General features: G+C 49.9%; 12 protein-coding genes across 12 annotated transcripts; 5 read left to right on the top strand and 7 right to left on the bottom strand.

Moving 5' to 3' along the window:
• Positions 1-62: 62 nt before the first annotated feature.
• DEU56DRAFT_310681 (uncharacterized protein) lies at positions 63-1,513 on the top strand. Its single transcript, XM_041345584.1, has 3 exons — positions 63-350; positions 412-905; positions 984-1,513. Exons 1-3 carry the CDS (start codon positions 116-118, stop codon positions 1,314-1,316), a joined length of 1,062 nt encoding a protein of 353 aa, XP_041214724.1. The 5' UTR covers positions 63-115; the 3' UTR covers positions 1,317-1,513.
• Positions 1,390-2,495, bottom strand: DEU56DRAFT_310071 (V-snare-domain-containing protein). The gene is made up of 6 exons (XM_041345583.1): positions 2,212-2,495; positions 2,019-2,153; positions 1,905-1,966; positions 1,767-1,853; positions 1,636-1,718; positions 1,390-1,588 (listed from the first exon to the last, which is right to left on the bottom strand). The coding sequence occupies exons 1-6, from the start codon at positions 2,392-2,394 to the stop codon at positions 1,464-1,466; spliced, it is 675 nt and encodes a 224-aa protein (XP_041214723.1). The 5' UTR covers positions 2,395-2,495; the 3' UTR covers positions 1,390-1,463.
• A 4-nt stretch (positions 2,496-2,499) lies between these two features.
• DEU56DRAFT_767689 (uncharacterized protein) lies at positions 2,500-3,519 on the top strand. Its single transcript, XM_041351182.1, has 5 exons — positions 2,500-2,792; positions 2,847-2,870; positions 2,923-3,024; positions 3,080-3,205; positions 3,258-3,519. The coding sequence occupies exons 1-5, from the start codon at positions 2,604-2,606 to the stop codon at positions 3,429-3,431; spliced, it is 615 nt and encodes a 204-aa protein (XP_041214722.1). The 5' UTR covers positions 2,500-2,603; the 3' UTR covers positions 3,432-3,519.
• Positions 3,520-4,775, top strand: DEU56DRAFT_767683 (uncharacterized protein). Its single transcript, XM_041351181.1, has 3 exons — positions 3,520-3,838; positions 3,897-4,288; positions 4,346-4,775. The coding sequence occupies exons 1-3, from the start codon at positions 3,805-3,807 to the stop codon at positions 4,661-4,663; spliced, it is 744 nt and encodes a 247-aa protein (XP_041214721.1). The 5' UTR covers positions 3,520-3,804; the 3' UTR covers positions 4,664-4,775.
• DEU56DRAFT_767679 (lethal giant larvae like, C-terminal-domain-containing protein) lies at positions 4,776-9,064 on the bottom strand. The gene is made up of 17 exons (XM_041351180.1): positions 8,753-9,064; positions 8,563-8,688; positions 8,428-8,509; positions 8,334-8,364; positions 8,130-8,278; positions 8,009-8,073; positions 7,934-7,956; positions 7,798-7,875; positions 6,808-7,746; positions 6,341-6,755; positions 6,123-6,290; positions 5,700-6,074; positions 5,542-5,647; positions 5,236-5,489; positions 5,034-5,184; positions 4,908-4,977; positions 4,776-4,853 (listed from the first exon to the last, which is right to left on the bottom strand). Exons 1-17 carry the CDS (start codon positions 8,898-8,900, stop codon positions 4,803-4,805), a joined length of 3,231 nt encoding a protein of 1,076 aa, XP_041214720.1. The 5' UTR covers positions 8,901-9,064; the 3' UTR covers positions 4,776-4,802.
• An 87-nt stretch (positions 9,065-9,151) lies between these two features.
• DEU56DRAFT_847057 (uncharacterized protein) lies at positions 9,152-11,635 on the bottom strand. Its single transcript, XM_041355146.1, has 2 exons — positions 9,423-11,635; positions 9,152-9,370 (listed from the first exon to the last, which is right to left on the bottom strand). Exon 1 carries the CDS (start codon positions 11,555-11,557, stop codon positions 9,428-9,430), a length of 2,130 nt encoding a protein of 709 aa, XP_041214719.1. The 5' UTR covers positions 11,558-11,635; the 3' UTR covers positions 9,152-9,370; positions 9,423-9,427.
• A 29-nt stretch (positions 11,636-11,664) lies between these two features.
• Positions 11,665-13,637, bottom strand: DEU56DRAFT_767675 (glycosyltransferase family 59 protein). Its single transcript, XM_041351179.1, has 9 exons — positions 13,461-13,637; positions 13,311-13,399; positions 12,956-13,256; positions 12,759-12,897; positions 12,572-12,700; positions 12,357-12,513; positions 12,240-12,299; positions 12,037-12,179; positions 11,665-11,974 (listed from the first exon to the last, which is right to left on the bottom strand). Exons 1-9 carry the CDS (start codon positions 13,554-13,556, stop codon positions 11,730-11,732), a joined length of 1,359 nt encoding a protein of 452 aa, XP_041214718.1. The 5' UTR covers positions 13,557-13,637; the 3' UTR covers positions 11,665-11,729.
• DEU56DRAFT_767660 (TauD-domain-containing protein) lies at positions 13,638-15,710 on the bottom strand. The gene is made up of 6 exons (XM_041351178.1): positions 14,937-15,710; positions 14,795-14,889; positions 14,617-14,679; positions 14,166-14,566; positions 13,995-14,107; positions 13,638-13,934 (listed from the first exon to the last, which is right to left on the bottom strand). The coding sequence occupies exons 1-6, from the start codon at positions 15,252-15,254 to the stop codon at positions 13,821-13,823; spliced, it is 1,104 nt and encodes a 367-aa protein (XP_041214717.1). The 5' UTR covers positions 15,255-15,710; the 3' UTR covers positions 13,638-13,820.
• Positions 15,711-16,198: 488 nt separating this feature from the next.
• DEU56DRAFT_309903 (OPT oligopeptide transporter) lies at positions 16,199-19,082 on the top strand. Its single transcript, XM_041345582.1, has 5 exons — positions 16,199-16,669; positions 16,719-16,861; positions 16,916-17,632; positions 17,683-17,898; positions 17,950-19,082. Exons 1-5 carry the CDS (start codon positions 16,356-16,358, stop codon positions 19,014-19,016), a joined length of 2,457 nt encoding a protein of 818 aa, XP_041214716.1. The 5' UTR covers positions 16,199-16,355; the 3' UTR covers positions 19,017-19,082.
• A 297-nt stretch (positions 19,083-19,379) lies between these two features.
• Positions 19,380-21,170, bottom strand: DEU56DRAFT_897461 (nuclear matrix protein NMP200). Its single transcript, XM_041356444.1, has 3 exons — positions 20,974-21,170; positions 20,681-20,897; positions 19,380-20,618 (listed from the first exon to the last, which is right to left on the bottom strand). The coding sequence occupies exons 1-3, from the start codon at positions 21,140-21,142 to the stop codon at positions 19,484-19,486; spliced, it is 1,521 nt and encodes a 506-aa protein (XP_041214715.1). The 5' UTR covers positions 21,143-21,170; the 3' UTR covers positions 19,380-19,483.
• Positions 21,171-21,250: 80 nt separating this feature from the next.
• DEU56DRAFT_724635 (TPR-like protein) lies at positions 21,251-22,421 on the top strand (the record flags this gene model as incomplete). The annotated part of the gene is made up of 4 exons (XM_041347829.1): positions 21,251-21,359; positions 21,430-21,835; positions 21,887-22,283; positions 22,344-22,421. The coding sequence occupies 4 exons, from the start codon at positions 21,251-21,253 to the stop codon at positions 22,419-22,421; spliced, it is 990 nt and encodes a 329-aa protein (XP_041214714.1).
• Positions 22,422-22,946: 525 nt separating this feature from the next.
• DEU56DRAFT_724964 (uncharacterized protein) lies at positions 22,947-25,855 on the bottom strand (the record flags this gene model as incomplete). The annotated part of the gene is made up of 7 exons (XM_041347841.1): positions 22,947-23,126; positions 23,179-23,371; positions 23,421-23,452; positions 23,490-23,694; positions 24,303-25,028; positions 25,134-25,292; positions 25,353-25,855. The coding sequence occupies 7 exons, from the start codon at positions 25,853-25,855 to the stop codon at positions 22,947-22,949; spliced, it is 1,998 nt and encodes a 665-aa protein (XP_041214713.1).
• Between the last annotated feature and the right edge of the window lie 150 nt (positions 25,856-26,005).

Below are 26,005 nucleotides of genomic sequence, written 5' to 3'. Positions count from 1 at the left end.
TAGGGCGTTTCCTCAAAGTTAGACATGATTGAAGTCCAAGCATGGAAGTTGTTTGTTCTTGTCGATCACTTCAGTAAGCCAACGTTGTTCTGAACCTGACACCCGAGTAGCCGACATGTGTTATGAGCACGATATTTCTGATACTATTTCTCATCGAGACACGCTTCCTCCTCCATCCGTCCTGCGACATGTCGTCGATGTACATTGTCATCCCACCGACTCAGAGATTACCGTAAAGACAATGGACAACTTGCCCATCATCATCGGTGCCATGTCCACTCTTCAGGCGGACCAAGGATTAGTGCGAGACTTGGCTACTGCATTCCCAAACAAAGTCGTGCCTTCCTTTGGTTAGCTATGAATCGGTTGACCAATCCTGTGGTACTGAAGATCCGCTGATTTTAATGCTAGGTTACCATCCGTGGTTTACGCACTGGATTGCACTGGCGCCGTATGAATCAAAGGAAGCGCACTATAGGCGCATATTCAAGGATGCAGATGAGCATCCGGAGGCCTTCCAGAAGCTGCTTGAGCATGCACCTGAACCAGTGACCCTGCAAACCGTCTTGGAAGACGTTCGTCAGAATCTTATGGACTTTCCAAGCGCAATGCTTGGAGAGGTTGGGTTCGACAGAGCTTTTAGGGTGTCCTATGACTACTTCTCTTCGCCCGGAGAATTGTCGCCCTTCACCACACCCTTTGAGCACCAATTAGCTATCCTTGAAGCACAGCTTGATCTAGCAGCAGAGTTAGGTCGAAACATCAGCATGCACAGCGTTAAATCGCAAATGGCTACTGTGGAGTTGTTAGACCGCATGGCTGATAGGCATGGCGAGCGTTGGATGAAAATAAGCATTGATATTCACAGCTGCGGCCTTAGCCCGCAAACGTGGCTGTCCATTGAGGTATGCACCCCTGTGACCTGACCTAGCCCGTTTCATACTTTGTCCTATGTCTGTGTTGAGCTAAACGGGCTTTTGCAGAAGCGTCATCCAAATGTATTTTTGTCTCTCTCAACAGTCATCAACAGTCGATCTCCAAATCACCGAGCGCTGATCGCTGCATGCTCTTCACGCCGTATCCTCGTGGAATCCGATTCCCACAAGATCGACGACAGCACGCAACACACTTGGGACATGGTCCTTATAGTTGCTGAAGTGAAAGGGTGGCTAGTCGAATCGTCCTGGGACGAGGTCGTAGACGAAAGTCAGCAGGGGGTTGTCCGACGTTTGGAAAGCAATTGGAGGGAATTCGTGCAAGGAAATCATGTCGGGCCTAACAAGCTCAGCAAACGAACGACCAGGGAGCGGCAATAGAAATTTTTAGCGGGTATAGTAAAAATGCTGTCCATGCCAACCTGCTCAGGATGGACGGCAGTCGACTGGTATGTGAGTTCATTGTATAACTGCCAATGTATTACACGAAGAATTGTATTGAATGGTCCGTGGATAATTAAAATGGTATCACCGCGACATATAGCTTATGAGCAGGAGTAAGCAGGCTCCGATGATAATCCCAAGGATAATAGAGTCTCTCCGCCGTCGGCTCTTGATCATGGAAAGGAGATTGTTAATGCCAGGTATCGTACCTGTGCTGATTGTCAGCATGTGATTGCAATTGCGCAGAAATACTGACTTATGACACCGGTCATACGCGTATTGATATTAGCCAAAGACATGCTCTGACGCGAGAATTCTGCCCGGGTTTCGTATGCTTGGCTACGGTAGAACGTTCAGCGAAGAACAACGAGTGATGATAAAACTTACTCGAGAATCTGGTCAGTCATCTGATGGGAGCTGTCGATTCTCCCTCTTTCGGCCAGCAGTGAGTCTCCTGCGGAAGATTTGTACGCCCTGTCGCAGAGGGCCGTCAATGGGACATTCTACGAATGGATCGGAACTTACTCAATGTCATTTCGAACGCCCGAAAGTAAGTTTACTTTGTCAAGTGCATGCTGGACATTTGCCTGGTACGGTATCATGAGAGCTGGGCTCACAGGGCATTGAAATGGGACAGACCTTCGTCCTACGCAGCTCCTTGGCGTAGTCTTGATAGACCTCGCGATGTCTCTGGATTGCACGGGACATAGACTGTGAGGGCGGGGTGTCCGGATTGTTTGAGAGCGCGAGCAATTCATCATTGGTTTCTTGTAGCTAAACATATGTCATTGTAAGCTACTTGTATCCATGCTGGGGCGCCTGTATGTCCCACCTTCTCCAAGAGGTCTTCGACTTCACCTTCGACGTCTTTCCAGCGTTCACGCGAGCCTCCCGCCTCGATATCGTCCTGGTTCCTTGTTATTGTTGATGCTAGGCGGGAATACGACGTCAGCTTTGTGTCGAATAAAGACTCCAGAGTGCGGCACTGCCGGTGCAAAGATTCATAATCTGCCATGAATTGACAGCACTTGGTGGTATCGTTACAAGGTAGCCTCCGGCAGTAAACACGTCGCCGTTCACTGTGACACTCATTTTGTCACATTGTCTTGTCACGGTGCCTTCTGAACGTCAAACCGGCATTGACATCATCGATGTTGGTAGAAATGGCAAACATGATTTCGAGTGTTGGAATACTGTCATCTTGGAGGTATATAAACTCCCTCGATGATGCTGCTCCTTTCCTCTCGACATCTTACCCTTCTTCCTTCCCGCCCGTCGTTTAAGCATCTCCAACCATTTTTTATCATGTCTGCCACCAAGAACGCGTCTGGTCTGGCCCCCTCAGAGTCCAAATCTCTCGAGGAGAGGAACCCCGAGCCCAGGGAACAGAAAGTTCTTATGGCTATTAAGGAGGTCCGTTCGATGCGCATCGTCAGTCAAGTATCACTGATCACAGCCCCTGTCCAGATGTACTCCTGCAATCCCAACAATGTAAATTCTTTCTTTGCCCCAGAAAGACTCGCTTTAATTCTCTTGCGAATAGACAACATTCGACGTCTACTCTGAAGACGCTGTCTTTCACGATCCCGTTGGTATCGCGACAGGTCCAAAGTCCATTCGGGCTCAGTTCGTCGGTCTTGCAAAGGTGCGTTGTCCGCCCCATACATTCAACTTCGCACCTGCTAATAACCCATGTCTAGCTCTTCGAAAAGGCGGATATTCCAAAGTTTCGCGTTCTCAAGAACCCTCCTCAGGTACCCCAGGGTACCATCTTAGTAGATCAGGATGTAGCGTACTACCGAGATGCTTTCTCGTCCCCTACCAAGGTTAGTCACGGTTATGATGCAACATTCACAATCATGGACTTATTCTTTGCAGACGATGAATTCGCTCTTGACTCTCGAGCTCGACAACGAAGGAAAGCTGAGGCGTCATATAGAAGAGTGGGATCATGAGAAGTCATCCACCTCTCAGGATGGATTCCTAGGGATGATCAACGAGCACAGGAAGAAGTTCTCTGCGTCCGCAACCGAGGCTATTTTCGGCAAATAGTGGGATAAGTAGTATAGGTCATATTAATGTGGGATGTGTACCTTGCATGATGAATGTTGCCGTCGCCGCGTAGTCTCCGGCAAAGGGTTTTAAAGTGGTTATGTACTACACTTCGTCCGCGTAGTATGTTACAAAGCCTGGACAACGTGGACGTCGATCGACGGCATGCCCTCAATCATGGTCACTGATTAGCATACCGGGTTCGTGTCATTGCCGCGTGTGCTGTCCAGCCGGCTGGCTGCGTCAGCCTGCACAACGTGCCGTTCTGCAAATGCGCAAGCACTCACGATGACCTGAAGGGATACTTAAACCCACGTACAACAGAAGGAGGCGAGTCATTCAAGAAAACACAAGTCGTTAACCATTCCCAATCATGCAACTCGTCTTGACAGGTGTCACTGGTGCTGGTATGTTGTCATCTCCAACCATGGAGTGATGAGTCCCGAACCTAACTTATCCTGCCAGCTGGTATTCAGATCTTTCGTCAAGCAGTATTAGATACAGCCATCACGAAGATCACAGTACTCTCTCGGCGGGCGCTCCCATCATGGATGGATATCCCTGAAAATGACAAGACAGAAGTCGTAGTTGTGAAAGATTTCTTGGATTACTCTAGTGATCTTTCTGTTCGTCTGGCAGCGCATGACGCCTGCGTTTGGGCACTGGGGAAGAGTTCAGTGGGCCTATCAGACGAAGAGTACACCCGCCTCACATACGACTACACCATGCACTTTGTGAACTCCCTGCAAGAAGCAGGGAGGAAGGACAGAGCGGGAGAGCCGTTCAGATTTGTTTTTGTTTCAGGGGAGGGCGCAGATCCATCTGGCAAGAGCAACATCAAGTTCGCGAGAATCAAGGTATGTGCTTGTTGCTTGACATGTTTGCAAGTATGGGAATGCTCACGCTGCGACTAGGGCATGACTGAACAAGCTCTCTTTGATCTCCCTCCGTCCTCAAACATCAAAGCATCTGTCATGCGACCTGCTTACTTCTTCCCCTCCAAAGATCACCCATCAGAGCGAGAGAACATTCGTTCACCGACAGCAAGGGCTATGGATTGCCTCCTAACGCCCATTATGAAGACCGTCCTGCCCTCCATGTACACACCGGTTGAGGACCTCGGGCTTTTCGCCGTAGAGGCAGCCAAGGGCCGATGGTCAGATGAAAACTTATTTCCAAATTCAAAAATGAGGGAGTATTTAAAGGTGTTGCGCACTTCGAGTAACATTTAGAAGACTACACACACATCATGTTCCACATCAACCATTACATAGCTAGAGTTCCCTATAGTACACGGATATACATACTTAATGGTATACATCGAGGACTTCGGATTTCGAGTGATATTGGGAGAGTGACGTCTTGATCAACTCAGAAGCCGAACCAACGTCTGGCGCTCTGCTCAGTTGCAAGTCTCTTAGCCTAATCAAGGTTAGCACCCCGGACAGATATGACAGCTAGAAACCAAACATTCACCTGCGCCACCATGTCTTTACTCCCTTGTTGCAGGGAATCGATCTGTTGCCCAATGTTTCCCAACATCTCCCTTTGGTTTCACTTAGCACTGACATCGAACAAGCAATCGGACGATCATGCACGCACCCCCTTTCAGCAAGAGCATCATTTAGATGGCTATACACGTCGTTGCGAGCGTTTTCCATCGTCTTCATGACACCGGGTCCATCACCGGCAGTTGTATCCTGTAATGTTTGCACAGGATCTGGTGGTAGTATAGGTCTGTCGGGGCCCGCAACTATATCGACGCTTCACATCAACATTGACAGGTATTTGGGACTTGACGTACGTAGTGCATCGAGCTGTTCTCCAGTCATAATGGGTTTCCCGTACCGGAACCATGAGCCCAGCAGCGAAGGGGGACCAACGGACACTGGCTGCGGGTGAGGGGGAATTTCGCGGTGGAAACTTGTCAGATCAACAATTGGGCAATCATAAACACGACGGGTCTTGAAAAGCGTGCCAAATACGATCTGTTCAAGTACGCCTGATTCATGATACCTCGTTCCAATGAAGTCCCCTGTTTCGTCCACAGACACGACACTGGCGAAAGGATACTCAGAGCGTGGCCAGAACGCAATTTAGGAGAACATACTTTTCGCATACATTTGCGAGGGAGAAAGTATGCAGGTGCTCAAGATAAGGTAAAGAGTAAACCATAGCTTCTGGTTTGTCATTGAATGCTACGAGCACATGAGAATCTGGGTTTGTTGTTAGCATTGGTTTGTTAGGCTCGGAGTCCACAAAACTCACTGTTGTTCTCGATCACTTGAACGCGTTCAACTTTGTTTTTCTTGCTATTCCATTCTACTTTGGAAATCCTCTCCCCTGATATATCAAGCATACAACGAGCACCTTTAGCACTTGTTGTCACCCAAAAGCAATGCTCAGGATTGTTATCTCTGGTTTGAAGAGAAGCGGCAAAACGTGAACGATCGGCACGCCGAGTAGTACCTTTATGCGAATCGATCACGAATGAACCACCTTGCAGGACATTCGGGAGGCCTTCGACCTTGATGATATCCTGCGCAAAATTATACATCGAAGACTTGGGATCCCGGATGATCTTGAACACCTGCGTGTTACCAGACTCATGGATGGCTATCAGCCGCACAGCTAGCTGTGCATCTGGTCATGGGATCAGATATAACTTCAGCGTGTTGTATCAGCACGTACCCATGCTGATGGCAGAAATGGTCCACGTCAGAGAGACTACGGGATCTGCATCCTGATTGCGGGACAGAAGGTTAGATTGTCTTTTCTGACGCTGCGCTCTAAGGAGAGACGGTCCACGTAAATCGATCACTGCGACAGAGCCATCGATGTATCCGATACCAATGAAACCTATTTGCGTTGAGCAACTCATGCAACACTGGGCCCGAAGGAGAGCATACCTATGTCCGACAATGCGCAACATGTCAAGATAACATTACCGTGAGGCAGCATCACGAAGGGATGGTATCTCATCCCTGGTCGTGCATCAACATTGCCCAGCATGACAAACTCCTTGTTGCCTTCTGTTTCGGTGGGAGGACTGACCTGCGCGGTGTTCAATCGATATACCAGGAGGTCGCCCGATTTCAGTAGCACCACACACTCCAAGGATTCGTGGGCTACTTGAACAGTGGCAACTTCTGGGGCACTGGTAAGTGGTAGACAACTGATGTCTATAGTGAGGTCATGAACCGCGAAAGGATAATTCTTCTGAAGGGGAGATGTGCTGGAGCTGATGAGGAGCTGAGGGCTGACGTCGTGAAAACGAACAGTTGAATCGCGATGACAGGTGATGAGGACTCGGCGAGGATGGCTCTGAAGCGCAGTGTCAACAATCAAGAATCGTGGGCGTATCAATTGATCATACCCTGGATAGCCTCAGTTCACTGAGTCTTTTATCATCCATCCATGCAGACCCTCCACCAATTGGTAATTCCGCGTCACCAAGTATGGTTTGCTGTCCCACAAGTAAATCATGAACACCTCGTTCCAGAGTCAGAAGTTGTGCGCAAAACACTCCACCAAGCCCACTGTACAATTTTGAAGGAACGTGCATTGGTAGAGAATCACCACTAAGTGCCATATCCTCGAGCATCGCGGAAAGGTCATCTATAACATCGTCGCGTTCGCTGCTGCTCTGGACGTTTGTTCCCGGCAGCGGATACGTCAATTTTGGTGGCAGGAACTGTCGAGCCTCAACCATCCGCGAATCAGAGGAGGCTGCAGTGAGGAAAAGCAGGGCGATAGGATCCCAACAACCAGCAAAATACGGATTAGACTTTGGAAAGGGGACAAAATCATAAACAGGCCCCGATGACAGGTGATACGTTGTTTCTAATGGAATAACCGACAGTCGCATTGCCTTTCGAATAGAAGCGTGGAGTCCAGATTTGGAACCAGATGGATCAGGAACTTCCGGAGAGTCGAGAGCGGGCATTATGTGTACAGTCAACCGGCAAGGGTCATTACTTCTGTCGCCTCCTAATAAGACAAGGGCAGTTGCTCCTCCTCGAGGATCTGAAGAATTCGGGAAGCCACACCAAGCGACCCTGTAGATTGGCTGACGTTCTGGCAAAATACTGCCCTTTTCTTCGGAAGGACCCCCATTTTGGATAAAGTTTTCAAGCTCCTCTCCGTTTATGACATTAACATCTAACTCTGTGGCTGTTCGCACCATCAGAGGCTGATCTTCGTCTTCCACCGCCCAAAAGGCGACACAGCCGTCCACATAACCCACGGCAAAGAAATGCCCAGCTGGGTGAATAGCCACAGAAGTAACAGAAGGCCACCGGTGTGTGAGTACTTCCTTGGAGATTATGAGTCTACAATAGATCGTGGTTGACAAGGTCTGACTCACAGATTGGTGATATCCTTTCCCTCCTGGTGCACCAGCAGGGATCACAAGTTCGTACGCCCGTAAAATGTTGCGTGAAGACTGAAAAGGCAATGGTCAGTTTCTCTTGGCCAACATGACAATAAGTTCAGATACACACCAGGTCGTACAGTACAACTCCCCCTAAAGATTATTTCAGGGACTCGCATTTGATCGTAGAAATTAAATAACTGACCAACGAAGGCTATGAACATCAAGTTCAAGTCTCGCGGATGTGCGACTAAATCGACAGGTATGTTGCTAAGGCCCTATATAAGTGAGCTTCAACGGCAACACACTAGTGTTGTTGCACGGACCAGCCAGGTAATGCATGCAAGGGATCTACCATACTGCTTGCGGTCTTGGTCTGAAACATATCCCACAAGTTCGGGATGACATAGGGCGACTTCTTCAGACACAGAAGGTCATATGTTCTGATCTCTCCTGATTGCAGGGCAAGAAAGGCCTAGAAAAGAGCAATCTTAGAAATGTCTAAGGTGCTGTTAACTTTCAATGCCCACATGCGTATGTGAAGGCGACAACAGAACAGCACTTATGGCCAGACGTTGCTGGATCAGCGGACGTCATTATAACAACGAATGGTTGCTTGCGTACTTGATAGCATGGTCAAATCTCGTCGACTTTGGCGGTTGAGTTAAATCTTTCAAGTTCCAGATATGAAGTCGATCGCGCTCATCTATTGTATGAAGCTTCATGAATCAGGAGAGGACGTATTGACAAACAGCTTACCGACGGAGAGGAGCTTATTCGCGGAGGCGGCAAGCTGCAAGATCTTGACAGGAGAGCCATCTGGCGTCTGCACTGAACACTCTACACCAGGACCGCCCAGCACGCAGATCAGGCCACTTGCCGTGCCTTCAAGCAAAAAGAGCAGCACTCGAGTTCAGTTCAAAGATGAGTCGAGGTTGAGAGATCTCACCAACAGCCAAGAGACTCAATATGGGTTCGTAAGTCAGCACTCTTGTGTCCATTAGATAGTCAACGGTTCGCAGCCTGCCGATGTCCCAATCGTCAGGGTCTCTTTGACCAGCTGAAAGATCTGCGAGGACGTGTCTCTCTCCGAACATGACTGCCGGCGTGTCTTCCTCAGCCTTGGGGCACTTAAACTTGTCCTATGATCATTCGGAATACTATCACGATCGACTTGCTCCAAGATCGGCCAGCAGCAGATGGGCTAAGAGCAGTGACGGCTTGGTGACGGCCAAAGACAGTTTGAAAGTACTAAACGATCCTAATTACTTCATGACCACACTTCCAAGTGCAGCGAACGTTCCTCACGTGCACGCTATTGGTGCATATTCTCGATCGAATAATTCTTCTTCACTCAAGTATTATATTTAGCTATACGTTCTTTCTGGGTGACAACGAAAAGTAAACAATATTCTCAAGGGAATATTCGTAGTAATTGCTAGATGATAGTTACTGTGTATACGTACTAAGTACTGGTACACGGGCATAGAGGTTAACCAGGAGAGTAGGGGGTCATCTATGTAGTACAAATTGATCCGAGGAATAGATGAAGGTCATAAGCATAAATCTGTAATAAGTTCAGAAAACTTGCTGCCAGGTCAGATTCCAGTGGTACTCACGTCGTTCAAACAAGAAGGTCATGCATCTTCTTCTGACTTTGATCCAGCATAGCCAGAAATACGTTCAGCGTCTCGCGGCTCGTCTGCAAAAACTCTTGTTCTACCTCCGCCTGCTCTCTGACAGAGGCCCATTCCACTTTAATCTCACGAGCGAGGGAACACACTTCCCATTTTTGCTGCTTCTGGTTGAGCAAATCTGCCCACGACGCAGCAGCCTCTTCCTGTCCGCGTGCAAAAGCAGCGTTAGATGCCTGCTCGCCACGAGTCGCTGCGTGGCGCAACTGGTCCTGCAGGGATGCGGTGAAGGCAGAGCGCTCCTCGTCCAGCCTTTCCCTTGCCTCAACGCTGATATGAAGCTGTTGCTCCAAGAAGGAGACTTGCTTCGCGAGTTCTTCAGTCTCCTGAATGCGAGAATTTGTCGCAGCGTGCAGCTGTTCCTCCAGCAACTGCAGGCGAACCAGGCGTTCCTTTGCCGTGTTCTCGGCAGATGCCACTTGTAAACGAAGTAAAGTGACCGTGCCTGAGTCCATAGGAGCAGGAAGCTCCGTGGACGTATCGAACACCTGGTTATAGTGGTGCGCTGCGGGCGAAGGTGTAACATCTGGTAATAAAACCTGAGATATTGACCCATAGCCACCCGGTGATGGCAAAGCAGAGAGACAGGGACTTTCAGGGACTTCAAGTCCGAGCACACTGACGTTCGGTGAGGGGCCAGCTGGCGTGAAGGGTGCCTGAATCTCTGAAAGCAATTTCTCTACCTCTTCCTGTGCAATTATCTGTGATCCATCATGTGCTAATTGTTCCCAAGACATTATCGAGCCGCGATTTGCACCATTGGCCTTGAGAGGGCGGAGGCTAGGTGAGCCCTGTGACGTCGGGGGCACAGGCGAAAGGTAGGAAAGATTTGCGCGTGTAGGAAGGAATTGAGGGCGTGAGGGCGTTTGGAGTTCTGATTCATTATGTTGAGGACGAACAGCCCGAATCCTGGGAATCGCAGGCGTGGGTGCCCCAAGAGGAGCGGCAGGGGCAAGAAGAAGTTCCACATCATCAACTTCAATGGAGTCTTCACTGTCTTCCTCCGCAAGCTGCGACAGTGGCGTGGGTGTTGTATCTCTGCCAAGGGTCGCAGTAGAATGTTGGCGAGAGTGATGAGCAAGGGGTGACTCTGGTGCAGGACGACCGGTAGAACGCAGAGGGCTTGGTGCTTGATTATTTTTTGAGTGTCCAAACCCAAAGCCACTCTTGGAGGGTGTCTGAGGTGAACTCTGAGAGCAGACAGAGCTACGAGATGATGAAGACGACGGAGGCCGTGCAACGTTTGACCTGGACGCAGACGACGTAGCGGTCGTCTTGATACTTTTGGCTGGCCGTGCGGAATCTACCTTGGCAGGCGAGGCTTTCTTCGGCGTCGATAACTTGCCGATCTTGGAAGGGGTAGTAGGAGGCGTGAGGTTAGGCAAATTAACCTTCACCGTAAGTGCTCTATGAGGGAGAGGACTGATGGGCCTCCTGGGCTTCTTCTGCTCGTGGTTGCCTTTGGAAGAGGGGCTATGGGCCTTGTCCTCTTCCTCTGATGAGCTCAGCCGCCTGCGAGTGCCGGCACGAGCAGGAGAAACAGGTTTCTTGGGTGGAACAGTTTCTATGAGAGTGGACTTCGGCCGATATTTCGGCAATGCAGATGATGTGGGTGCAGGAGCAGTCCTTGGGCGCAGCGTAGACGAACGCTTGATGGAAGGACTGACACCAACAGCGTCTAGTACCTTTAGCCCCATGTCGTCACAAACTGGAGCAGGTCTGAGGAGACCAGACTGTCTCCTGATACTGCGTGTGATGGTCTTAGTGGACGGAGAAGTGTCCTCTTTGGCGTGCCCCGGAATTGGGGACTTTGACTTTGAGGATGCGGTGGCGTTAGCTTGGGGGATTGCGCTGGAATTCATGAGTGCGATAGCACTTAAGCGTCTTGAAGAGTCCTTGGACTTCTTCAGGGCTTTCTCATTAGGTTTTTCGCGGGACTCCTTGTTGATTACATCCGCCAAGGCCTTTCCTACTGACGTGAAATTGAGTGAATGTCGAATGGAACTTCGAGTGATTGGTTTAGAAGGCCGTGATGGCTGAGTACTCGTTTCTGGTGACATTAGGGGAATTGGAGCTTCGTTATGATCTGCACTGTGAATGTATGGTATAGGCTGGGCTGACAGTTTGCGTAGCCTATTCTTTCGAACTGAACCATTCAGACGCGTGTGGCTTTGTTTGCACCAGTGGGTCCAAATTTATTACCCCCTGTCCACTCAAATGTATTAATCTATATTACCACATAAATCTCCCAACTCCTCCTCGTTCTTTGTACAAAAACACATACGTCGTCGCAATATTTATTGTCGCGTACCAAAGGCCCTCAACAAAAACGCCGTACGGTTGCACATCCACAACCTGAGTCCTGAGCAGGATATATGGCACCAGGAAGTACCGCGGTTCCAGGAGTGGTGTAGGCAGCAATGTGGGCAAAATTAAAACGGGCAGGACTAACGTCTGCAACAGAGATTGATCACGGGCTGGTGTATGACGTCTGGGGTTAACGACATCGATTTCTTCTGGAATCTATAAAACGACTCACCAACACGAATCCACCACGCCCAGGCGCACGCTTGGTACCCCGGGATAAATAGGTAAGGTACTGCCGCATGCAGCATGAATACTCGACGCCATATATAGAAGGTATAATGACGGTTATCAGACAGGAGGAACGGGTGATGAATACTACGAACGAGTAGATCCGTCAAGGTTGGCTTAGTTATCAGCCAGTGACGAGACGCTCACGTGAAACGCTGGATAGTAATCCCCATGAAGATCGATGTGATGACCGTCAGAAGCGTTCTCCTGCGGCATGCAATCCATATCAGAATCCACGCGCGTAATCATAATTAACTCGCTCACCTTTTACTCCCAAACATGCGCGAAATGACCTCGGCGGCAACTTTCACTGGGCCGCCTTCACCACAAAGCACGGCAGGCCACCCAATCATTGTTGCAAACGCAATGAAGTAGTACAGTTGCGGTACGTGAAATGAAGGAACGTGATTGGATTTGTCGCCTATACATAACACATTCATTGGCGGATATCTCGATAATTATGCCCGAGAAACACGCACCGAGCACGATGCCACCATTCCAAATCACAAATCCAGCAAAAAGTGCGAGAACCACCGCATAAGGAGCAAACGGGGGGAGCAACTCTAGCAGTACTTTTGGGGCACTCATGATCGATCGAAGAAAGTCACCTGAAAATCGCGATATGAACCCCAAGGACAAAGACATTGCAACCCTGGCGTGACTGACTTGGCCCAGCGCCCATGGCGGGGGGATCATGTAGTGCGTGTCCGCGTTTGAATCGCAAACGCATGAGCTGGCTCGCTGCATACGCGTACAGTACCCAAATAACATTGTTTTGGCGGAAGAGGCAGCTCACAATTCCTAGCTAGGGACACCCCTGTAGTTGTGAACATGCATCACATAGAGCAGACTAAACCACATACCAAACCAGCAAGCCAGTGTTTGTTCTGCGCCGCAGCAACTACGGTACACAAAACAGAAACAAGGCTTGGAACCTCTGTGTAATATAGGAAACCGAAAAACCACGCTATTGGAAAGGTAGACAGAACAAGGGCCTCGATCGAGGGTGCCAATGTTGGTGGAGGACGGCGTCGTTGATGAAACCTCAGCAATCGCGCGAGGACAAGCGGTAGCGCGAAGAGGGTAAGGGTAGTAGTGAGACGTAGCAAAGCAAGGTTGCATTTGAACATAAAAACCCGGTGAAGAAATACGCTGAGCAGGTATCTGCGACATAATCAAATTGTCATGGGGAACAGCAGGCACTTGTGAACGACGTACAGTCCGGGCGGTGTGGTAATTTTTGGATCCCAAGTTGACCATTCACCCCTGCAGTAAGCCAATGCCTGCGGTACATGGAAAGGCTCATCCTAGATTAACATGAAGGTGAATCCGGTGTGTGGCTAAAGAGATGAAGTTGGATATAGTCACCATGTATGGCTCAGTAACCACGGCATTGAACTCCTTCAAAACTGCCACTGCAACACCGCAGTAAACTAGGTATAATATTCTCGTGTCCGAAGACATGGCTTGCGCAGGGTATATCTCACAAGCAGCGTTGTGGACAGAAAGTTGACAGGTGCTCGCGGGTGCAATCAGACGGTCTCGAGCTGAGTCTGACCATGACGTTAGACCTCCACGGTGCCACCTTGTTTCAAGTTACCACCAACAAGTTATGAGAAAGTCGCATCATAGTACAGTGATTTCAAATTGCAATATCCTACATCTAATGCATACAATTAACATAGGTTGCACTCAAGTCCTCATTCCGAAACGCCATGCCACGATCCATTAAACACTAGGCAGTTCAAGGCCTTCCAGCGCAGGAATAGGTCTCTCTGCCTGCGGGGTGATACGTGCACCGTGACGGCGTTCATTCGACTTTCCGTAGTCAACGATAGCAGACTGATGAATCGTGATTGATGTAAGTCCAAGAACCCCATGACGCTCATATGTTTGACTTACATGCGCAGTGACACGGTTGTCCCACAGCACAACGGTGCCAGGCTGCCATTTCACTCGGGCTTGGAGGTCTCCGCTCTTATCAACATGGTCGTAAAGGAACTTCAAGATAGTCTCTGATCGCAGGCATCTATTAGTGTCCTAGTCGAGATTCCTCGCAGTGATCAAACGCACCAGATTCCTCACGCTTCAGGCCAACAATACGCGTTGTGAACTGGCGGTTGACGTACAATGCTTCCTCTCCAGTGACTGGGTGACGCCGCACGAGTGGGTGGACATGTTCTACTGGCTCACGTCTCACGATGCCGCCACGCTTGCCTGAGCGCGAGAATTGAGCCTGCTCAACCCCGGAGTGCACTGCGCTGAGCGTGCGCAGGAAGGCGACAAACGATGGCGAGAGCTTCTTTAGAGTCGATATCTGGGACGTGAACAAGGTGTCACCGCCTGTCGTTGGCTGCGAGAGGAGGAAGAAGGTTGTGAGCCCCGGGGGCTGCAGCTCGTATGAGACGTCAGAGTGCCAGACAGTCGACGTGATGCTGTCCTCCCTTTCAAAGTTGAAGGACGACTTTGCATCCCTGAAGCTCACGTTAAGTGAGTATTAATTAGGTATGCCTGCACCACTTACTTGTAGACAAGGTGAACTTGCGGGTAATTCTTGGGGTGCCCAGACGTAGGATGAATGTGCAGCCTGGAAGACAAATTAGTCAGTGATCGTTCTGACAGTGACGCCAATGAAAAATTGACGTGTAGTGCAGCAGGAGCACTTTGCCCAATTGAGCGGACAAAGAAGAAGCACGACAAACCTTCCAAAATGCCGTCCCCATTCTAGGTACGAATCAGCCCCTCTATCTATAAACTCGTGCTGGCCCCTGAAAACCATTAGTCCCCTTCTCGCAACCTTGCAGACAATAAGCCACGATAGTCATATCACGGAAATTGGCATACTTCGAGCGCAAGTTGATCCCTCCCATCACTATCAAGGGTAGCGAGGTTCACACCATGGACCTCTGTGCCCAGATTAGGCGTCAGTTCGACCACGTTGGTCGCATTCTTAAGGAATGAACGGGGATCTGCGTGCTTGAGTGCACGAAAACCTGGATCTTCGTGTTTGAAGGGTGCGAGAGCCGGGTACTGCTCAGGTGAGAAATGGGGAAGCAAATGAGCATAGGGGTATGGCTCTGTCTTTTGCTCTTTGTCCCCTCCGCGGAGGTTGAGTGATGACAGGGTCTGCGAGACTTCAGTAACTGTTTCAACGACGGACATGCTGCCGGCAATGCACTTTAGGTTCAGTGACAGTGAGGTGAGAACGATGTATGAGACTGGAATTTGATTTTGTAGCCCCGGTCTTTATTCGCAATCCTGAGCACAAAAATCGCAATTGACGGCGCGCGTGATGTCTTATATTTTTGGTGTTAGGAACTAAGGAAGGCCTTTCTGCAGATACGGGAGCAGGTGACCGGGCATGTAGACACGCGACTCATCGCTGGTAAGTCCAAAGCCACCATAATAGATGTCTTTTTCTATTGGGCAGACTAGCCAAAAATGCACGCTGGCAAACCAACTTAATCTTAGGGCGAGAGTGGCTTATCTCGTTGGCCAATGAATCACGCGATCGAGAGGTCACATGCACATCTAGCCGCTCAACGCGTCTGCATCACGTGACGAAAATCAGTGATAAGAGATAACGAGGAATTCGGCTTAGTAATTACGGTAGGTTCGGAAGTAATAAATCTTATTGTCAAACCAAATCCAAGTTCGTTCGGTCACAACAATAACAGGGCCCGGGCCCGGGTCTCACAAGACAATAAGCATTCCGGTAGAACGCTCACATCCTATGAGCTAACGTCACTTCATAGGTTCCTAGCTCTAGCTCTATGTTTCAATGCCTCATGGCTATCAATCCATCACAAGTGCCACTACTGTGTCGCGTTTGACTCTTTGCATGATTGCATATTACGGTATTACCAGAGAACGGTTGGTGGCATCTTTCTCCAAACTTTCAAATGCAGTGGGTTATTTAATGTCAGACGAGTCATCGTCGAACAATTGAGTTTTGATGTGGCGATCACTAACCGGGCCTTCTCCCAGCTTTTTGTTTTGCAGTGGACCATGTCAAATTAGGCTTATTGTGTGGTTCGCTTACAGGGCGGAGCTCTTCCACAGGTGGCCCTAGCTTCCAAAATAGGAGGGCTCATCACGTCCACAGTGGAATGATTGCCAAGTTGTGGACGTTCCGTCCGCGCTCAAAAGGCCGCAAGATCTCATGCAAACTTCAGGAATTTATTCTCCCCCCGTACTTGCACTACCTATTTGCTGAGCCTTCCTCCCTTGTCGCTGCTATCCCTCCCCTACATCGGTCTCGACATGGAGGCTCAAGCTTACAGCAGTGCGACGAACATCCCCGCTCTTCAGAACCTCCGCGCCAGAGGCGTGCCCGATGTTCCTGAGGATGTCGAGTTTCTCATGGAGCATCTCAATGACCCTAACTTTGATTACTATGCGCTTCCATCTCCTACCTCCTCCACTACTGAGGTGCATGAGCTTGAGGACAAAAAGATAGCCATGTCAGAGTACTCTGGCGGTGCCTCAGACTTTGATGCCGAATCCCGAATTGAGTCTAGCACGCGCTACTCAACTGCTTCGAGAACCGCCACACCTTCAACATTCGACTATGACGAGTGAGTCCCATGGTGTCTTGCTAGTGCTCTGCTGACAGTTGTATGATAGCGAGTCACCTTACCCTGAAGTTCGCGCCGCTGTGTCTAGCATTGATGACCCCACCATGCACGTCAATACGTTCCGCATGTGGGTCTTGGGTGTCTTCTATACCATCCTCATCTCGGCTCTTAACCAGTTTTTCTCTATGCGCTGTAAGTTGTCATTTTCTTATCGATCTTGGTTCCGCTTGCTCAAGTCGCTCTCAGACCCTTCCATTATTATTACTGGTATTGTCGCTCAGTTGACCTCACTGCCCCTTGGCAAAGCGATGGAGCGAGTCCTCCCCACCACGCGCTTCAATACCTTGGGGTACACTTGGTCATTTAACCCGGGACCATTCAACATCAAAGAGCACGTTCTCATCACTGTCATGGCAAACGTTGTAGTCAGCGGTGCCTACGCCACCGACATCATCGCGACCCAGAAGGATTTCTACAACCAGACCCTCTCTACCTCCTATCAACTCTGCCTCGTTCTTTCAACGCAGCTCATCGGCTTCTCTATGGGTGGCCTTCTTCGCAAATTCCTTGTCTGGCCCAGCAGCATGATCTGGCCTGGTGCACTTGTCTCCTCCGCCCTATTCAATACTCTACACAAGTCATATGGCAAACCTGAGCATCGCCACGTCTCACGGGAGAAATTCTTTTGCATTGCACTGGGCTGCAGTTTCGTGTGGTACTTTGTACCTGGATACTTGTGGACTGGACTGAGTGTGTTCAACTGGGTCTGCTGGATTGCTCCTAACAACGTGGCTGTGAATGCGCTCTTTGGCACGTCCAGTGGTCTTGGCATGGGCATTTTCACTTTTGACTGGTCCATGATCTCGTACATTGGAAGCCCATTGGTGACGCCTTGGTGGTCTGAGGCCAACACAGCCGTTGCCCTTGTGATCTGCTTCTGGATTATTACACCGATCATCTACTGTACGTTCTCTCTCTTTTGTATTGCGCAACGTACTGAGGGTATCTCGCAGTTACCAACACTTGGTTCACCGCATATTTGCCAATTTCGTCCTACATGACCTTCGACAACACCGGACTGCCGTATGACCCTTCTATGGTGGTCGCCAATTCCACTTTCAATGTCGCGCAGTACGAGGCTTACTCGCCCGTCTTCATGACGGCGACCATGGCTATTGCATATGGTGTTGCATTTGCCGCTTTCTCCTCAGTGGTCGTGCATACCTTCTGTGAGTTATCTTCGATGTCCGTGTCGCCCCATTCTAACAGTGTCATCACAGTGTGGTACCGTCGTGACATCGTTCGCCGCTTCAAGAGCAGCCTCAGGGATGAGCGCGATGTTCATTCGCGCCTGATGCAGGCATACTCCGAAGTTCCCCAGTGGTGGTATGTCATCCTGGGCCTCGTGATGCTTCTCCTGCTCTTCATTACGGTGGAGGTTTTCCCTACGGATCTCCCCATCTGGGCCGTTTGCGTTGCTCTCGGCCTCGCTGCACTCCTCGCCATTCCGGTCGGCATGCTCCAAGCAATTACCAATCAGCAGATCGCCTTGAACGTTATGTTCGAGATGATTGGTGCCTATTTGCTTCCTGGAAAACCCGTCGCTGTCATGATCTTCAAAGCTAGCGCATACATGGGTACAAACCAGGCGGTTGGCTTTGCCGGCGACCTGAAGCTTGGTCATTACATGAAGGTGCCCCCGCGTCTCATGTTTACAGCACAGGTCCTCGCTGCATTCCTCAGTTGCATCGTTGTCACCCTCGTGCAGAACTGGATGTTCGCCAACATCGTGGACATTTGCCAACCCAACCAGCCTCAGTTCTTCATCTGCCCATCCACCGGTACCTTTGGGAGTGCGTCGCTCCTCTGGGGAAGCATCGGCCCCCACCGTCTCTTCAGTCCTGGTGCCATGTACAGCCCATTGCTCTGGTTCTTCGCCGTCGGTGCCCTCCTTCCCATCCCCTTCTACTACCTCGCTCGCCGCTACCCCCTCTCTTACTGGAGATACATCAACATCCCCGTTTTCTTCGCCGGCATTGGCGCCATGCCTCCTGCCACTGGCATTAACTTTGCGTCTTGGGCAATTGTCGGCTTCATCTTCCAGTGGTTCATGCGCCGCTACCACTTCAGGTGGTGGATGCGCTACAACTACATCCTCTCCGCTGGTCTCGACGCAGGCGTCGCGATCAGTCTCATCGTCATCTTCTTCGTTCTTCAGATGCCGAAAGGTGGCATTACCCTCAATTGGTGGGGTAACAGCGTATGGATGAACACCGCAGATGCACTAGGCACGCCACTCTATGTGATGCCTCCTGGCCAGACATTTGGCCCTTCGACTTGGTCATAAAAATGTTACATCGGATGGGTGGCCTTTGTATCAGTACATGTAAAATCTCTTCGCACTGCATGATTCCCCACGCAACATATTACCCGCTTCTTTCATTTCACTTATCCCACCACAACACTGTCCTTAACACCTTACCCATTGTTGCATTCCTTTCGCATTATGTTTGCATTACCATTATTTTCTTCGGGTTCTAGTGACTGCATTAACGCACTTGTATGTACCGATGACACAATGAAACTCATCATATGATTAAAAAAATATTGCGTGATTTTTCGCTGGGTCTCGTAGGCTGCCTCGGAGACTTGCAATTGACGAATCTACATTTTACTTGGTCTTGCCGATCCATGTGACGACAGTCTTCACACATCAACATCACCATAATTTTCAAGTTGCAAACCAAAGCCGGTGCAACGGCGGGATGAAATACAGCAGGAATAATATTGACGAGAACAAGAACAGTCGTACAATTATGCAGGCAAACCCCAGATCCTGACTTCCCTTCCGCTCGTAGCCCAGATCTCCTTGCCCTGCTCGCCAAACACCATATCCGACACATCACCCGCTTCCTCGAAGCGTGCAAGCTCATCCCACGACTTATGAGCAAACACACGGATGCCTTCGTTGCCTGCCACTCCCAGGTACTGTGCGCTGTAATCGTACACCACCTTGTTGACTTTGAATCCGTCCCCGAGCGGAATGGTGTGTGTAGTTTTCATCTTCCTCAGGTCCCAGATGGCAACGGAAGAGGGGCTGTCGGGAGCGAGGAGATGGTAGCCATTTTCTGAGAACGAGAGTGAATTGACGGTGAAAGGCGAGGCATCTGGTGGTGTGATGTATGCAGCCACTGCACCAGAGCGGACGTCGCATATTTGAATCTTGGATGAGGGAGTACCCAATGCAAGGAGAGCACCGTCAGGATGAATTGCAAGGGCTGTGTAAGGATCGTCTGCAGGAGCTGACCGGTACACCTGAGTAAAGTTGGAGAGTTCATGAAGTGAATATGTCTTGTCCAGAGAAGACAATGCAAATATGGAGTTCGTAGGGTGTACAACGAGGCCAGTGAGTTCTCCCTTGTGCGTCCGAATGGTTGCTTTTGGTATGTACTCGCCAGAGGCGCTATCATGCGCCCAGACTTTGGCGATTTTGTCTGCACCGGCAGACAAGAGGAAAGTGGATTCGCCCTCAGACTCGCGGAACGCGACGTGGTTGACTTTCTTCGTGTGACCTTTGAGGGAGGCCAATACCTTATCTGTACTTCTATCGTACAGCTGGACAATTTTGTCATTACCACCCGAAAGGAACTGAGATGGGTTAAGACGGGAAACGGCAAGAGAAGTCATGCCAGCAGGAGAGGCCGAGTGCAACGACGGGATGGTGTGTGTTGCAACGAATGTCTTCACTTCTGCGGCACTCGTGTAACCAGCAGGAGCCTTGCGCTTTTTGCGGGTAGCAGAGAGATTTTGCTGAGTCTCCTCAATCTGGTCGACGATCTCTTTGGGGAGAGCGCCTTCCTGAGCTCCATTTTCTTCAGCCATTTCCACGTCTTCGGTCGCGCCGTTTGCTGGAGTAATTCCCATAGTTGCCTGAACATTAGCCAGAGCTCTGAAACGAGGGCAGGACGCGTCAGCGTCATGTAAGCAAGAGTATACTTGGAAAGCGCGTACTCTCTGGCAGCATCGCGTTCTCTTATGAGGCGAGCTATGACGCGACTGGCCGCATCTTGTGCGTATAGAGCATAACTCAGCTCCTGGCGAGTAGAGTTGTACTGTTGCTTCAAGGCAAACATCTCCAACACTAAGGCGTCCCACTCATTTTGAAGCATATGCAACAGAGCAGGGGTTGAAGTTGCGGCAGGGGGTCGTGGAGGTGCAGCTTTGGGGTCTGGCAGACATAGGTTAGCATAATTATTCGGATTGCAGCAACTACTGCGAGAAAAAGTGATAATGAAAAAACTCACTGGCTTTGACAGTCAACAGGTCAGACTCCTCGAGCTTCTCTCCCGTTAATGGGTCGGTGCCATTGTCGTTGATATATTTAAGAATCAACCGACGTTCATAAACATGGCCAGATTTTGAAGAAACGACCGGGTCCTGCGGGGGCTCGCCAGAGATACTACAGAAAAACATGACTGCCTATATGAACAAGGACGTAGTCCTTTGGCGTTTCATGAGTTTGGAAATGTTTGTTGATCCTTATTTGTGCCAAGCTAGATCTCCGGATACCACTACAGTAACATGGCGGACAAGAAGCAGCAGCTCGTCCTGTCCATAATTGACTTTTTAAACCAATCCATAGATGATGGAACTGTCAAGCAAGACGACAGGGAGGGCCTTGAAGTAGCCAGTACGTCTTTGTGTTCTTGTTCGTCTCGTTTACGTTCTGTGTGGCTCATTGAGTACGCGTATTCACCCAGTTCAATGCATCGGCGAAGCATTTGGTGTCGATCCATCGGACGACAAGCAGCGGGATCGCCTAAGCATTAAGCCAGCGAAGTTACAAACAATATTCGATGTGTTCTTGAAAACACGAGACAAAGTTGTATCCTCGCCAGCACCCACACCCTCTGCCCCTTCAGCAGACACAAAGGCCAAGGCTGAGAAGCTCAAGCAAACGGGGAATACACACATGACAGTTAAGAAGTATGACGAAGCCATTGACGCGTACACCAAAGCCATCGCGCTCGACACTATCAATCCCGTCTACTACTCTAACAGAGCAGCTGCATACGCTAGTAAAGGCGACCATGCATCCGCAATCCTCGACTCTGAAAAAGCCATCGAAGTTGATCCCAAGTTCGTCAAGGCATATTCTCGTCTAGGGTAAGTATCTGCTATTCATTCCTACATCTTTCCATCTAATCCCACCGCTAGGCATGCGCAATACACTTTGGGAGACTACAAAGCTGCCGCTGCGGCATTCAAGAAGGGAGTTGAGCTCGACCCCACGAACGCCAATCTGAAATCTGGTTTACAAAATGCCATGGACCGCATTCCTTCTGAAGATGATGATGACGAAGGCCCGCCACCACTCGTACCTGAAGGCGACAATCCATTGTCAAATACGGGCGCTGGTGCGGGTGCAGGTGCAGGTGGACTCGGTGGTATGGCGGACATGTTCCGCAACATGGGAGGAATGGGCGGTGCAGGCGGCGGCATGCCAGACCTCGCTAGCCTCATGAACAATCCCATGATGATGCAAATGGCGCAACAGATGATGGCCAACGGCGGAATGGAAAGACTCATGTCGAATCCAAATGTTGCTAACATGGTAGGCCGTTTTCCCTCATTTGTATATTCCCAAGTAGTCATACTGGTCACCCTTTATTAGATGAATCGTATGCAATCTGGTGGAGGCACGCCCTCTATGGAAGAACTCATGGCAGATCCAGAGCTAAGGAATATGTGAGTTGAGCTCTACCTATTCGTCCAGTAAATTTAAGCTCACCATGCCACAGCGCCAGTCAATTTGGAGCTGGAGCTGGACGGTGATTCAAGAGGGGACATGTTTTGAGTTTGAGATAATGAATGAGCTTACGCTGAAGTTTGTACGGATGATCCCCTAAGTACGGAATGGATTCATTTTAACTTGGCCACGCTCGCAAATGCACATGTTAGCTCAAACCAGATAAAATACAATTATGGACGGTGGGATCGCCACCGAATATTACATATAGTGATTATAAGAGTACGCGGTAAATATCTGTGATGCAAACGAATGGCGGGCTAATACGATTAAGCCATAAACACCGAGCGATGTGAGGGAGAGCGCAAAGACACGAAAGGCAAATGAGAGCAATAAAGATACACCTAATAATTCAACAAAATGAAAGACAATACCAATCCAATGAACAGAGCCAGCGATATGTTAGAAGTGGCAGTAGAATATTGATCCGATTCTGGTCCACGCTGATTATAGTCAGGGGCCCACGCATTATGCGGACACATGTCCAGGAGAGTAGCTCGGCGAGGGGTCGAGAGCAGGAAGAGAATTTTGCATTTGTGTCTCAGGGGGTTGTGAGTTGGTCCCATCCTTCCGCATCTTCTCGGCCAATTTGCGACTTAGGGCAGGAGGCACCAGATCTAGCTGAACCGGGAGATCTGTAGGGTGACCCTGACACATTTGGTTAGAATGAGATTCACCATGTTGCGGAAGTTAAACTTACATGGGTTAGATGATAACGAAGTCCGCTGAGTTGCTTGTACCGATTTGGGCAGCTTTGATGCGGGCAAGAATATTGTTTTTTGACCTTATCTTCGCCTTCGCCAGGAGATGCCTCCACAGAAGGGACGGTGAGGCCATCGATGTAAGAGGTAACGAAAGTTGACACAATAGCGTGTTGGAAATGGGCCTTCGATCTAGGTCATGTTAGTATTTCGGGCGAAGAAAACATACGTAGTTCCGCACATTTGTAAATGATACTGTAACCCATTAATGCTCTGCCGAACACAGTCATTAATACCAACTGCCAAGGACTTCGGAACCGAAATGACGTGCCTTCCAAGATTTTCCGCATCCGTCTAAACCACATCTGTACGGCCTCTCCCCACCAGAATCTTCTGGATGCGCACTCTTGTTGTGGTCCGAAAGACCTCGCGAAGTAGTGTAACAAGCACGGGAAATCGCCGAGGTCGCCGGCCAACAGCTCTCGTGACCGCACGCATATGGCTTTATAGAGGGGCTTAGAAATGACACCATGTTAGTCGATTGCGTCACCTGCATGAGAATATGACCTACTCATTTGTAGCAGGCAAGTCAGAGGATAGCCTCAGAGGGGCATGAATATCAGCACGCTTCCGTATGAATGACGGCCGTTGCCGTGCAGTCGGACGAGGATTGGGGTCGTCAGGGGTCGGTGACGAAGTATCCTGAGGAGGGCCGCGTTTGACACCTGATCTGATGGCCTTTGGGAGCACACTGGCAGCGCGTGGATACGTGTGTGCAGATGAGTTGATAGATGCAGAAGGCTGGGCGGGTGATGAAGGATGGGCGGGTGATGAAGGATGGAAGTTGGATGAAACGGCTGGTAGTGGACCTGTATCAGCACTAGGCATAGGAGCCCGAAGTCCGTTAAGCTTGCGTTCGTTGGGTAGTGGATGAAATTGAGGCTGCAATTGTCCTTTGAGTTGTGGCTGGTAATAGTCTCCACAAGCTTCAGGCGCTGTCGTGGAGGACCGTGACATTGAACTGATGTCTTGGTGCGCCGGTACCACGTGTTCAGAGGGTGGGTAGTACTGGTTGCAGGGTGTCTGGTGTAATGGAGCATCGATAGGCGAAATGGGGGAACACATGTCCGATGAGGATGAAGACGGGAAATACTCGCGGTGAACGCTGCAGACGGAGGATGAATCCGGCGATGACATCACAAAGTGCTGGACATCATGCTCAAGCTGTTGGTGAGGATGAGCCACATAGTAATTGTCAGTCGCCTCGTGGGTTAGGCCTAGCGCTGAAGGGACCAATGAGACGGAAGCACCCTGAGAAGCGGTTGGATGAGGATAACACGAATCGAGAGAGAGCTGTGATGGAGAAGTCTCTCCATCACGGATCAATTGATGGTGGCACTCGTTATGACGAGGCGAAGACGAATAATACTCCGATGTACGTTGAGTAGGAACGGGTGTGTGAGATGGGACAGGTGTGGGAACGACGCTTCGCTGAATGTCGTTATAATGGCGTTGTGCAACGTTGTCTTCATACACAGGGCGATGTCCAGCGGCATAATCCGTTGCTTGTGTGGCGTTGACGAGCGATGGATCGAGGACTACCCCATAGTCAAAAACAGCGGGCGTATTATCGGCCGGCGGAACGGAGGCAATAGAGTGCGGGGCGGCGTGAGTTTCCCCAGTTTGGTAAGCGCCGCTAGGGGCCGCGGTACTTTTTTCATACCTGGTTGCAAGTGTGTGTGGAGATGACAAGGCCGAACTTAATGATGAAGACGAATAATGAAATGGGGGCGGAAGATTGACAACGTGCTGTATTGACTGTGGATGGGAAACTGAAGAGGGTTCTACACTGCCCAGCAATCCCACGGTATTGTGAGACCTTACGCGGTTCTGGTGCTGCCCAGATGCCGGGGAAAGTCTTCCGTCAAAATGAGGAAGGTTTCCATCCCAGTACTGTCTGGGGTTGAGCATGGGTGGAGGTGGCCAAGGTGTGGGATCAGGATACGTTAGCACAGGACTTGATGGTTCTGAAGACATAGTCAAAGATGGTTTTGAAACTGCGACACCCTGAGGCTCGGTTAAGATGTTTCTTTTTCGCTCAAGAAGCCTCCACCTGAGAGAAAGCGGAGGTGAGTTACGTGAGAACTATGTATACGTGCGGGAGAAACAGCACCTGTTACGGCAGGCTAATCCGCTGCGCTGTAACTCCTGGCCGACTTCGCGCCATCGCCCAGCCAAGCGTGAGTACGCGTCTAAGAGTTTGTCGTCCTCTTCCTTGGACCATTCATCACGCCTGAGAGAAGGGTCGAGTGCCTCACGATAGCGTTTTGAACAAGCGTCGTCAGTACGACCAGGTATATGTCGCGCGATCACAGACCACTTTGTTGAATGGACTTTGTAGAGTTCCAAAAGTAGATGATCTTCCTCTGGCGTCCAAGCAGATTTCTTCACATTCGGTGATAGTGAATGAAGCCATCGCTGTTTTTGAACGTATTGGGAGAACTGAATTGGGATTATGAGATCAATACTGGCCTTCCTGCAAGCTTTATTGGTTCTTTCCGGTACACAGTGGGCTACAGCCTTCCAGTTGTCAGACTCTCCATGGGTTGCGACGGCGTTGGCGAGGAGACGGTCCTCCTGAGCGGTCCATGGCCGACCGACGATGCGCTCGGTCATGATAAAGCTTTAAGATAATAAGAAGAAGTCAGAAGGAAAATGAGGGGTTCAGTGCCAGGCCTCGAGGAAGGAAGGCTGCATCACTTAGAATCAATTAGACCGACAAATGAAAATCCCAATCAACCCACAAAATTACATAAATGTCTCACT

Source organism: Suillus clintonianus (assembly GCF_016758775.1).
Source record: "Suillus clintonianus strain FC179 chromosome Unknown DEU56scaffold_3, whole genome shotgun sequence".
NCBI lineage: Eukaryota > Fungi > Basidiomycota > Agaricomycetes > Boletales > Suillaceae > Suillus > Suillus clintonianus.
The sequence above is the reverse complement of the archived record's forward strand: the minus strand, read 5'-3'. Positions and strand labels throughout refer to the sequence as shown.